Source organism: Gavia stellata, chromosome 22 (genome assembly GCF_030936135.1).
Source record: "Gavia stellata isolate bGavSte3 chromosome 22, bGavSte3.hap2, whole genome shotgun sequence".
NCBI lineage: Eukaryota > Metazoa > Chordata > Aves > Gaviiformes > Gaviidae > Gavia > Gavia stellata.
The window spans coordinates 13273342-13286134 of NC_082615.1; the positions used below are offsets into that span (position 1 = coordinate 13273342).

General features: G+C 56.3%; 1 protein-coding gene across 1 annotated transcript in view; it reads left to right on the forward strand.

The window, feature by feature from the left end:
• SLC38A10 (solute carrier family 38 member 10) overlaps window positions 1-10287 on the forward strand; it is a 35790-nt gene extending 25503 nt beyond the window's left edge. Inside the window, exons 12-16 of the mRNA XM_059828185.1 lie at window positions 3848-4018; window positions 4300-4779; window positions 5355-5462; window positions 8628-8807; window positions 9019-10287. Of these exons, the coding sequence (XP_059684168.1) occupies window positions 3848-4018; window positions 4300-4779; window positions 5355-5462; window positions 8628-8807; window positions 9019-10202 (2123 nt within the window). The 3' untranslated portion in view covers window positions 10203-10287. The remainder of the gene's footprint in view (window positions 1-3847; window positions 4019-4299; window positions 4780-5354; window positions 5463-8627; window positions 8808-9018) is intronic.
• Window positions 10288-12793: the final 2506 nt, after the last annotated feature.

The following is a 12793-nucleotide window of genomic DNA, read 5'->3' on the forward strand; positions in this document are numbered from 1 at the left end:
CTGCTCCATGCAGCGTGTGCGCCTATGTTAAAAGGTTGCTAAGCTGCCTGTGAAAGCTCATGAAGGCAATTATCCATTTAAAAAAAAAAAAAAGCTAATTAGGCAATTTCTCTCTGTATTTGAAAGCACCCTAGAGGGTCTCATGGGGCGGATTAAGATTTTGTAATATTTTTCAGCTCCTTACTTGATCGTTGCTGCTTCATTTTCTTTCTCTGGCGTTGTGCAATATCGGGTAACAAAGACCTGATTCACGCTCCTTATGCAAGAGCGCCCTTTCCCCAGCGCTCCGGGGAGCCCGCGTGCGGGGGACCCTCCTCCGTCCATCCCACGTGCCCTCCTGGATGTGGTGGTCTGCGTTACGTGGACTTGGGCGAAACTTGGGTCTGCGGTTGGCTTCGCTGCCGGTGTGCCGCAGGGCGTGATGCCGAGGGCTCCTCCGTCCCTGCGCCCCATCTGTGTTTGCCCCCGAAAAGAGACCTGCCTGGCCGCGGGCTGTGTCCCCGCCGGCGTTATTAGCCAGAGCAGCCCCGAACATGTGTGAAACGTGGATTATGCACAGCTCCTAATAGCTGCAGGAACAGCTTGACTCTGCTGCAGCTCTCCCTGGTGCTTTGTGTGAGCGAGCTTTTAATAGTGCCTGTGACACAGAAAAGGAACTATCAGCCTCTTGTAATTTGGGTTCGTTTTTACTGCTGGTGCGTCAGGAGACAACTGTGAACTAATTTCAGTGATGCCATTCGATAACCTTGTGAAATCTGTCACCGTTTCAGGGGGAGGGGGGGCTCCTGGAGGCGCCGCTGGGCCAGGGGGGTGCTGCGGGGGCTCCCCGGGGAGGGCTTGTCCCTGCCCTGCTTGGGGCTGCAGGGCTGCTCGGCTCCTTTGAGGGGAGCGGTTTGCCCCCATCCCTCTGCCCCGCTTGTTGTTCTTGGTTTTCCTTAGCACGAGCTCGTGGATCTTGCTCCATTTCACTGCGCTGAAGCAATTTAAGCGAGTCTGGAGCTGGACCGGCACGAGCAGGTCCTGAACCCCATGTCCCTCATCAGCCTTCAACCGATGGTCCCTGCTCCCATGCTCCGGGCATCGCCCAGCAGCAAGGAGAGGGTGGTGTCTCCCCGAGCTCCCTGGGCTGTCCCTGGGGCTCCCCTGGTCCCTTTGCCGGATCCCCCTCGGCTCAGGGGGAGCAGAGCGGGGCCCGTCTCGCTGCCTCTGCCGAGAGCAGGGTGGGTGGACGCAGCTTTTGGCTACGGTCGTTGCCGTGGTGGACGAGAGCGATAGGAAAACCATGTGAGGAGGGATTTAATGCCTTTCTGGGACCATTGCTACTATCCGAACCAGGAGCCGGGGGGGGGGGGAAGGGAAGCTTTTAGGTTGCTAATCATGAAATTTTATTGCAGCCTAGAGAGGCTGTTGGCAAACCACAACACATACGCGCGCACACGCACACACACAAATCAGTTGCAGAAAGCCCTTGGTTTCCCTTCGCCGCCCCGTAAGTGTGAGCGGAGCTGCTGAAGAGCGTCGTGAGCTGGGGCGGCTCGGCAGGACCCACCGGCAAAGGCAAAGCAAACCCTCCTGGCGCTGCCTAACGCCCAGGTCCTGTTGTTGTAAGCCAAAAAGCTTTTACAGCCTCTCAGCCCTTGCCTGTAAAGTCCAACGCCACTCATAAAACATTAAGAGGCACAGCATTACTGTAACGCTCTCCAAAGGGACCTGGAGGGCGACTAGACAGTTAGAGCGATTATTACACATCCTGAGCAAAATTGTTCTCTGCAAACCACATATAGCCCCTTATAGATTTCCATGCAGCGTGAGAGGTCGTTAATTCACGCCCTGATGATGAACTTAATTTTGTTTCCTGCTGAGCAAATGATGGCTTAGAGGCAACTTTGTCTTATTACGGCACGGAGACTTTTATTTTTGTTTGTGTTTTGTTTGTGTTTTGGTCTTTTCTTGCATTGTTTGCAGAATGCGGAACATGCGGCCGCCTCTTGATTTACGATTGACGCTTCTCCCAGCAGCGGGGCCTCCCCCGTGTCCTTGACACACGGGGGTTTCACCTGCTGCAGGGTCCTCCGGCCAAACCCTGCCGTGCACGCAGGAGTAGTTCTGGTTTTAACTCCTCCGTTTCCCGCTTGCGTGGAAAGCTTCCCCCCTCCCCTTTTTTTTCTTTTTTTTTTTGATCCCTCTTAAACATCGTCTTGCTGCACGGCGTCCTCGGGTCGTCGTTCCCTTCTGCCGTGGGAACGGCTTTACCCGTGTCGCGATTCTCTGGATCCTCTGGTTTCAGATGCGCCGCAGTCTTCTCCGAGTGCAGCCGTCTCCCTGCTTCATGAACCAATTAACGAAAAACTTTGCTCCAATAGAGTAAATAATTTTTTGCTGCGAGGCCAGAATTTAGCTGGGAACATCCGCAGGCGTGCCGAGCGCTCCCCTCGCCGGCCTCAGCCTCCTGCTTCCCAGGGCCCCCGTCCAGGGCTGGGCACGGGTTCCTGCAGTCCATTTTTTCCTGAAAGGAGGAGTGTCCTGCCGTGACTTGCTGAACCCTGGGAAGTCCCTCAATGGAGAGAGGGGACCCTTGGGTACCAGGCTCGAATTTCTCAGAAAATCCGAGTCCTTTTCCCCTCCCACCGTCATTCCCGAACCAAAGCAGCTTTGAAAGCCGGCCAGCCCCCGGCGCACATCCCTTCAACTGGGTGCGGAGCTCTGGGCCAGAGAGTCCAGGTTTCTGGAGCGGCGCTGGGTCCTTCTGGCACCGATCCCTCTGGGCCAGGATTTTGTACTTATTTTGTTTTTGTTTTTCCCCCCAACTTGGGTAAAGCCCACGCAGCTGAAGTTGTGGCAATCTCTTCTTTCCCATGAGTTCATCTTGTAATAAATCGCACCAGCCCTGCGGAGGGGGAGGAGAAAATTGAAAGATGTTTATAGAATTAATTCCCCAAAGGAAATCGCATGGGGGAGGGCAAATGGGGGGAAGAGTTGGGAATTTTTTTTTTGTTACAGAAGATAGATTTTTTTTTTTTTCTTCAGAGTTTGTTGGATGGAAAAAAATCTGCAGAACAACTTCAGTGCTGGGAAACAATTAGATTTCCTCCTCTGCCGCTCTTCTAAGGAAGAGTTCACTCCCTGTTCGCGCTGTGTGGGTTGTCTTCTCCCACCCTGGGGTCGGAAGGGACCGTTCCCATTCTGTGGGACGTGCCACGAATTCCACGTGGTTACTGCAGCGCTGAACCCTGTAACTGGTCTGACTGGGATGCGTCTCCCAGAAAAACATCCCGTTTCTTTGAGGGAGGGATGGGGAGAGTTTCCCCTGATGCCTGTTTAATCACGCTCCGCAAAACTTCGTGCCTTCTGTGGGGTCGCGCGACTCTCCTCCCTCCCCCTCGTCCTCCTTGCAGCGTTCGAAGGGCTGGGGAACTGCTCGTGCACAAAAAGGAGGAAAAATAAAAATAAGAGGTTTTGAGCTGCTTTGCAGCATGCAGGCGGGCGATGGGGGGGCTGCGGCCGGACCCCACCTCGGTTTCTGCCGGTGCTCGGGGGGAGCCGGGAGGATGCTACCATCTGGCGGCATGGGCTCGCAGCGGCAGCCGGCTCCATCCCGGCCCTGCCTCGCTGCCTGGCCTGGGCTGCTGCGCCAGCAGCTCCATAAAAAGCCACGGTAGGGAAAACAAACAGGCGACCCCAGAACAAAAGCCCCATCCCCTCCACGCTAACGCTGGAGGGAAAATAGCTGCTCGGCTTGTGTTGGTAAAGGCGGTTGCAGCAGACAGAGCGATTGCCTTGATCCTGTCGGTGGACTGACAGTGCAGCCGTGCGTAACCTCGTGCAATTAACTGTCCTGCGTTTGCAGACCAGAACCCGGCAGTAGAGGAGGCGGAGGATGACCGCGATAAACCGAAGCTGCTGGATGAGAAGGAGGAGATGGAGCAGCCACAGATCAAGGTGCCCATGGAGGTACCCAAGAGAGAGGAGGAGAGAGGAAAGCTGGAGGAGAAAGTGCAGCTCGACCGTCCCGACCAAGGTAAGGAGGAACCTGGGGAAGGGTGCCAGCTTTGGAGCTGGCAGGCGTGCGTTGCAGGACTATTTCAGGTAAAGATCCTGACCTCTGCTCGTTGCCTCGTGGACTGAAGGTGATTTAGTACTTGGTGCTCTCGGGGCTCCTTAGGAATGCAGCCTCCTGATGCGGAAGCAAAGGCAGGGCTGAAAAAGGGCAGCAGGGTGCTGGGTGTGCTGTGAACCTGCTGCCTGTTACTTTCTCCCATCAGTCTCGAGCCCTCTGACCCTGCCTGTCGTCCGCCCTAGGGATTGCCCTGCCCGTGGGGGAAGCGCATCGCCACGAGCCACCCGTCCCGCACGACGAAGTCATCGTGGACATGGGGCGGGAGCGGGAGGAATCCGATGAGAACAAGCTTGCACCCGGAGGAGCCAACAATCGTCTGCTTAAGCCGGCGCTGGAGGAGCCAGCAGCACTGAATCCCCAGAAAGAGGGACTTGGCCCGAAACAGGGGAAGGAAGCGATTGCTGAGAACCAACTGCAGGGAGGGACTGACGAGCCCGTTAAGAATCCGAAGAACGTCCTGGAGGTGATGGTGCAGCAGGATGGCAGGCCGCCATACAAAGAGCTGGAGCCAGACAAACAAGGGCTGAAAGCCAAGGCGCAAGCTGCTGTGCCGGACGGCGAGAAGAAAGCTGAGGCTGCAGGTGACAGGGAGAAATCAAAGCTCCAGCTCCCCAGGAAAGCAGAGGAGGCTGTGAAGTCCGTGGAGAAAGAAGCCGAACCTGGTAAGCTCCCTCCACGGTGGCTCGTCTGAACAAACTCTCCTCTTGGCCCGTAATACCCCCTGGAGACTGGGCAATTTGTTTATTCCTACCTACATCCTGGTGTTTCCTTTTAATTTCACGAGATTAGCATGTGAGCGTGCACAGCCCCTTCAGCAGCTGTTGGGGAAAAGGAGGAATCTGGTGGCTTTGACAGCTACTATAATATCTGTCAAACAGTTGTTTGCTAGCCTGCTAAATGTCAGGTGCCATGCTGTTCCTGTGCGTCTCCGAACTCACTGGGGACACGGAGCCGGGAGATCTTGACAGGTAACACATTGCTAAGTGCCCGTCTAAAAGCTAGTTAGAACCATTCTTGCATTTTAATTGGCTGAGGTAGTTAGCACTGGCTCGCTGCCACGAGTCTATAAGATTGTTAAATTTTTTTTTTTATTACTTCCCTTGCAGTCATCGGGTTGAATATAAACTGTGCCGGCTTAGGCAGGGAGGGACAACACGATGCGGAGTCATTTTAGAGAACGTCTGCTCCTGGAGCGTCCTTATTGACTGCAAAGGTCTGTCGATCTGTTGGTCCGCAGGTGAAAAGCAGGAGCTGGCCCTCCCAGACAGAGCAGATCAGCTGGAGCCGAGGGAGGCCCGAAACACCGAGGAGAAGCAACAGGAGAACGCGGAGAGCAAGCTGGAGGGTGAGCGTGCGTCCCTGGGGTATGTGGGGAGGGGAAGGCACTGGGTTCCCCCCAGGAGCCGGGGCTGCGAGCGCAGGATTTCTCTCTGCAGGAGAGGAGCGTGCCAGCCAGCGCTGTTCTTGGCTCTTGCCAGCACATAGCTTTAGGCCGTAGTCACCTCCGTGACAGCAGCAATTAGTGCCTGTCTCCAGCGGGCTCACGCCTGCGGCGCAGGCTGGCTGTTCCACGGCACAGCCCCTGGCAGGGCCGCTCGAGGACGTGAGTCACGCTGGCACCCAGGCCTGGCTGCTCCCCGGTTTCAGCTGCTCGAGCGCAGGCGGTGCTGCTCCGGCAAGAACGTGACCGCAGTGAAACCTTTTGGCTGGTGCGAAACGGGGGGACGCGGCAGCATGGTGGGGAGGTGGGTGGGCATCACCCTACAGCCTCGGGGCATGGGGCAGGCGCAGGCTTTAGCGCGTGGGGAGACCTGGGCACGTGGCCATGTGGGGGAGCGGTGGCGAAGCCCCGTCTGCTCCTTCCACGGAGCCTTGGCGCTAGTACTGTGCGGTGAGCCCTTCCTCAGGCTGAGCTCGCTGCCTTCGACCTCTGTCTGCCTTGCGAGAGGGGTTGGAGCCCGAGCTCGGACTCGCAGCCTGTGCGTGGTGAGGTCCCGTGGCTCTTTGCCTTCATTCTGATCTGGAGGTGATGGGCTTTTGGTCGGATGAGCGATGGCAGCGGGCAGGCGGGCTCTGCTCCTGGGGAGCGTATCACGCTCCTCTTTGTTTGATGGTTACATCTTGGCTTTCTAATTAATTTCTTTCCATTCTGCGTTGCAATGGGACTTTAAAAACTGAGCGTAAAAAGCTAGTGGTGGGTAAGGACTACGAGGGCTCTTCACATTTCAAGGAGGATGAAAGGACCTGAGTTTCCGTGGGGTTTTCCATCTCAGTCTGTGTGGGACTTGCCGGGGTCGCTCTCCCATGAAGATGTCACCAAAAGGTGCTCTGGGCTTGTTCTGCTCCTCTGCCCAGAGCTGAGCTTCATACCCGGAGGCTGGGAGAGGGTGGAAAGGGTGAAAAGGCGTCGCGGGAGGAAGGCGGAGGGTGCGTAGCTCCATAGATGCTCTCTGCAAACTGCTGCCTCGCTGGGACTGTGGTTGAGTGCTCCGGCTGTAGCTGCCCTAGGCCATGTGAACTCAGGTACTTCCACTTTATAATTGTTTAAGATGTTTTTTATGAAGAGTGCCTGTTAAAATTCAGCCAAAGCACCAGCTGGGGCCTGCTTTCCCCACGATCAAAGGAGGAACCGGGAGATAGCGTCGCCTTTTGTTTGTGTGGAAGAGGTGTGCTGCACAAATACAGGAGTTACATGTGTTTGCAGAGCTCTCAATGAGAAACGCTTTGATTTGGCATTAAACCTCTGCCTGCTGCGTGTTCAACCCAAACATTCCCATGCCGAGCTGGGACCTGGCAGGCTCGGAGAGCGAGATAGTAGAAATGACTTCTGTTTTCATTGTTTATTCTGAGCAAAGTGCGAAAAATAAACAGATCTCGAGAAGTCAATTGCTCTCTTGAAAGGACCGAATTCCCCCTCACAGCCCAGCTTTCTGTAAACGGAGTAGAAGGGGAATTCCAGGGGCCCTCGGCTAATAGCGCCGTAATGTGAACTGGAAATATTTCTCCGTAATCACCTTCTGGGTGATTAGCGAGACGGGGGAGGCAGTGCGTGCTGGAGAAGGATTAACCTGGACAGCATCCCTTTTTAATTTAAATGGCATTTTACAGGCTATTAATTTTGACGTTATTTCCTGTGGGGCATAATAGTCTAGAACACCTTGAGTTTCGGAGGAAGGCTGCTTGTTGGTGTGGGAGGCAAGTGACACACAGGTTCATACCCTCCAGATACGCTACGGTACGTCTGGGTGTCTGTCCGGGGGGAGAAGAGGCAGCGACGTTTCCATGCAGACCTGAGTCTCACGGTTTGGGCGTGACGTGTCGCTTGCAGCGAGTGAATCAACGTGAGTCACTTCTGCTTGGCCCGAAATGCACTCGTCTCTTTTGTGCGACTTCGCGGCTGCGAAGGGCCGGTGGGCAGGGATTTCCTCCTGTTACGTGGCACGGGGAGCTCGGTTTTATTGTGGTGGCGGCTCGGCTCTGTCGGAGGTGTGGCTGCCTTTCTGCACCGCTGTGGTTTCAACCTGCCTGACCACCTGTGCTGCTGCGTGTGAGAGTACTCGGACGTTAAACCTTTGATTGCTGCTCGGATCCCAGCCCTTTCACCGTGCTCAAAGCCAAAAACTTTGGCAGGATTGTTCGGTGGGTGTTTTCCTGCCGTGGGCCAGGCTAGACCTTCGCTTGGCTGAGCCGGGAGGAGACAACAGTAGCCTTTCATCGCTCTGTCTGTAACCCAGGACTTGCCCCCTGAGAAGACCCAGCTCAGTGTCTTTATCTCGCATGTTGGGTCAGTGTTTCTGTGTGGGTTTATCCCACGGTGCGGGTAGTTTCCCTCTGAGGGAAGCTGTGCCTTAGCTGACTTCTTCCAGTTCTTGCTAAGAGTGCACATTTGCTGTTTGTGGCCTTTCCAGGTTTGGTTTAGCTGGGACAAAGTCTTTGCAGTGCCTTCGAAGAGATGATCTGGAGAGCCGTTCTGCAGCAGTGCTGGGGCTTCCCCAGGCACGCAGGCAGCTTTAAGAGCAGCTCGTCTTGCTTGGGCAGCCGAGCCCCTCGCTCTTGATCAACTTCTGACGGTCCTGCCCTCTTCCAGCTCCTGTGCCAAGCAGCCGCCTCGTCCTTCCCCGTGCCAGGACCCCAGCAGACCTGCTCCCCTGTTCCTCTTCGCGGCTCTTCCCCCTGAGCAGCTAATGAGAGCTGGGTTTTGATCTCTCCACCCAAATCTTCTTGGGAGGGCAGTGTCCTGTCTTAGCGCTGCGCTAGTGAGTAGCCAGTCTGGGCTTTTGGCTGCCGTCCTCAGTGGAGGTATGCCGGAGCGGTGCCGCCGTGATTGCCGTCAGCGCCAGCAGCAGAGCCGCACCGTGTCCTTCCCTCCGTCCTGGCAAATGGGCAGTGTTTGCAGAGGAGGACCTTCCTGCCGAGGAAAGCCCCTGCAGCCCCTCCAGCGCTGAGAGGATTAGTGAGGGGTTTGGGTGATGGATATTTTTTTTTTTCTTTCTTATTTTTTCTTTTCTAGAAGCGGGGCAGGCGAAACTGCTTGATCATGCTGTGCTGCTGCAGGTGATCAAAGAACAGCAGGTACAGCACAAGCAGCTACTGGACCAGCAGGCAAAACTGCTGGCTGTAATTGAAGAGCAGCACAAGGAGATCCACCAGCAAAGGCAGGAGGAGGGAGGAGAGGAGAAGCCAAAGCAAGGTAAGGACATTGCCAAAGAGCGTGACATCTCCGTAGGCTGGCTGATCACTGCTCAAAGCAGCTTTGAAATCAGGCTGGGAGAGATTCGAGTCCCTTTGGCATGTGGCAGTAATCTCTTCTCCTGTTCCCTGTTGTGCAGAACGCGGTGGCAGGAGAAGGGAATCTCTCGCTTGTAAGAAAAAGCTTTTACATGTCGGTTTTTGTTCTGCAGCGGAAACGCAGCAGGATCCTGCTGCGCCTCTCTCCAAGAGCAAGGAGGACGAGGGCCGCGGAGCTAAGCAAGAAGCTGCTGCAAAGCCGCTCAGCAAAGAGCTGTTGGAGCACCCTGTGCAGGGCCCGGGCAGGCAGCCTGCTGACTCCGCGGAGCAGCACAGGGGGACTGCAGGAAGGCTGGAAGAGGCTGGGCACAGGCGTGAGATTCCTGGGGTTCCTCCCAAGGAACGGAAGGTGCTGCCACAGGAGAATGACAGAGCTGTTAAAAATCCTGCGGAGAACTGGGATCCCCTTCACGGGGATGCCCAACACATTCCAGCAGCCAGAAACCACCTAGAAAAGAAGCCCTTGGCGGAGGATTTAGGAGGAGGTCATGAAGCCAAAGCTGGAAGAGACGTCCATGAGAAGAAGAATTCCCTGAAAGCCGTGGAAGTAGCTACAGCTCCCATCCAAAGAGAACAGCTGGGGGCTGCCAAAGTTCAGGGAGTAGCAGGAAAGAGTCTGGAAAGAGACTCAGGAATAGACCTGAAAGCCAAAGCTCTGAGTCAGGTGGAGCCCAAAGACCTGGCAGTTGTGCTGGGCTCCTCCAGTAAAAGGAACGTGGCGGAGAGCGAGCAGCACCTACGGGAGCGTCAGAGAGGCGCAGACACCGAGGGAGGTGAGGGTGCTGGCGGACGGCAGCAGGCCTCGCAGAGGGACCTGGCTGGCAAAGGTGGGGCGGAGGAAGAAGCTCCTCGGGAGAACGTGGCGGAGGTGGCCCAGGACCCGCAGGGAGGTCTCCGGAGCAAGCAGAGGCACGGGGATGGGGGTCTCTCAAACGATGCGGAGAAGAAACCGGGCCCTGAGAATGCTCCTGCCCAAAAGCCTGAGAAAGGAGCAGCTGCCCAGGGGGAGCAGAAGCTGGACCATGATGTCAAACCGAACCGGGACCTGAAACTGCAGGCGGACCTGGACCTCCGCCGGAAGAGACGGGACCTGCTGCCTCCCGAGGAGGAGGAGGAGGAGGAGGAGGCTGCACAGGGGGCGGGGGTCTTCATTGGCCTGAACCCCCTTCCAGATGTGAAAGTAAACGACCTCCGGAGTGCTCTAGAGACACGATTAAACCACGTTGCGGAGGGGGCTCAGCAGGTGGTCCACAGCCGGCAGATCAAGCAGATGACGCAGGCGGACGGGAGCGTGTGAGCGGGGTGGTCGTGCTCGGTGGGTGGCTGCGGGTCTTGGCCACAGGCACGAGGCTGAGGAGCTCCGTAGGGAAGGTTCAAGTTAACCAGCTGTTTTTTTGGCCACTGTTGCTGAGGCAGTGGTTGGTCTAAGCCAGCAGCGCTTTGCTGGCCGCAGTGCTTGGACCCAGAGGATCTCCTTGGACCGGTGAGCACCGTCTGGGGGACCGTGGGCTTCTCGAGTCTCTGCGACTGTAGCACCTCCCTGCGTGTGTGTCTGCAGGTGGCTGAGGAGATGGCAACCGTGAAAGAAAAGCTCCCGCTGTCCTCCGGCTTTCAGAGGTTGCCATCTACCTTGGTTCCCTGCCAGGCCAGCTTTCAAGGACCTTTTTCAACATCTCGTTCATATCGAATTGCCTTCTCCATCTGGCTCTCGACTCCCCTTGTGCAACCGAGGTGGTCGTCCACGAGGTTCCCCTGTGGAGAGGCTTCTCTGGCACCTGCCTTGGGTTCCTTCACCCAGGCTGTGCGGGGCTTCGGTCCGGGGCTGCGGGAGGAGGGGAACCAGGGATGGCACATCTCGGGAAAGGCTTTCTTTTGGAGAAGCATCAAGTCATGAGTTGAGGACCAGCTTAGCTAATTGCTTTGGTGTTTCTCTTGAAATGGGAGCTGTTAGTCTTGCATGTTTAGGAGATAGTTGTGGTTTAGGAACCTAGTTTAGTAGAAACGCTGCCTTAAACGGGCACAACTGCCGCTGTTGTGCTGCCTCTACTCCCAGGGATTTAATTGGTTGCCCACACACTAGCAATAACACGGAGCTTTGCTCTCGCCACCCTCCCGGATGCTCAACTCTCATCTCTGCTTTCAAGCTTGACTTCTCCTGTCCAAAGTGCATTACGAAGCTCAACCCAGGGGCTGCACACTGCCCCCCCGCCCCAAACCAGCTTGATTTTTCTGCAAGAGGTGACTAATTTGGGAACAAAAGACGTGGCTTAAAAGGGCAGACTCGGGGGGCTTGGCTCAAGCATACCTACCTCTTCTCTCTGTCACTTGGTGGAGCGTGTTTGTTTTGTGTGCTCTTCCCAGCCCCCCTCTGCGCTGTTTTACATCCATAGATGTCCGTAATCCACCCCTGGAAATGTATTTTATGAGCGAGGAAGGGAAGAGCTTCTATGAGAGCCCTGGTTCGTTTCAGGCTCCCAGACAGTGATTCATCCCTCTGGTGTTTGTGGTTTTTTTTTTTTTTTTGTTTTTACATCCTGACTTGCGAATGTAAGAAATCAAATCCCAAAGCTCTCACTAGAATGGCTGAAATTTCCCAGCCTGGAGTCTACAGACCTCATCACTGTGGTGGTTTTTATATCCGTATCTCAAAGTGTCTTTGGTAAACTAGCCTCGTCGAGTTTGTGTCCGATGGGACCTCGCAGAGCCAGGGACGGGTCGTTATCGGACACGGGGGACTGTCGCACCGGCTCTGGTCCCTCGGGAACTCTGCTGCCGCCTGCCTGGGACGTGTGCCTGTTGCTCGAAGGATGTCATCTTAATTTCTCATTAAAATGACACAGAGCCACAGGGCAACAGCCACGGATTCAGGTGTACTTCAGGAGGACCACCTGCGCTACTTCCCCGTGCCTGTCATGGCCTTAACCCTCAGGACTGCCCCCATAGTCCAAGTGAGCTTCTCCATTACGCTGTCTTAAAGCACAAGCACACGCGGCCGGGAGTCCTGGAGCCGCTCCGTAGCCATCCCGCGTATGTGTCGGGGCAGGGATGGCAGCGGGCTCTGGAGCACGTCTCCAAGCCTGCGGTGGGGAGACGGGTCCAGGCTTCGTCCCCTGCGGCACCAACCGACCTTTGTAAAGCGAGAGGGAGCCGGAGCAGGGGCTGGATCTGCCCCTTTTGCCCTCTGCTGCCTGCCAGGGTCTGGCCTGGGCTGTCCCGGGCAGCGAGGGCAGGGCGAGGGCAGGCTCCTGCCCCGCAGAGTCAGACCTGCCTGTAGCCTTGCCCTGTGTTCGTTGGCGTTGTCTGCGTGAACACAAAGGACCAAAGATGCTCCTGACATTCCTCAGCAGCTGGGAACGGCGCGGGCCGCGGGCACTCTGAAGCCGGGCTGGAAGCCGGCAGGAGCTGCATCGCCTCTGCCTGCCGGGGCTGCTGGTGCTGGGGTGGAGTGCTTGGCGAGAGAGAGCGGAGGGGAGGCCGAGCTGATCAATAAAATAAGCTGAAGCATTTTGATCTGAATTCTCCTTTTTTTAAATTAAAAAAAAGACATCGGTAAGCCCTACCCAGCCCCTGGGCTGTGGCTCCCCGGGGAAGGCAGTGGCATCTGCCTTGCTCTGTACCCGCAGGGAGTTACGTTGCTGAAGGAAAAAGAGGCTTTTGTGCTTTCTTTGAGATTTGCTCCTCCCTGCTGCTGGGGAAGAGGAGGGGAGGCTGCGATCCGCCCGCTGCCCTCGCACACGGCGCCTGCCTTGGGGAGGAAAACGCCTCATTTGACAGTCAGGGGATCGAGCAGCTGCAGCAGAGCTGCTGCCAGAGCTGGAGCATCCAGAAGCTGGCGGCAGGGATGCGGGCTGCCTTCGCCCTGCACCCGGCTGGTCCCCGGGGTCCCGC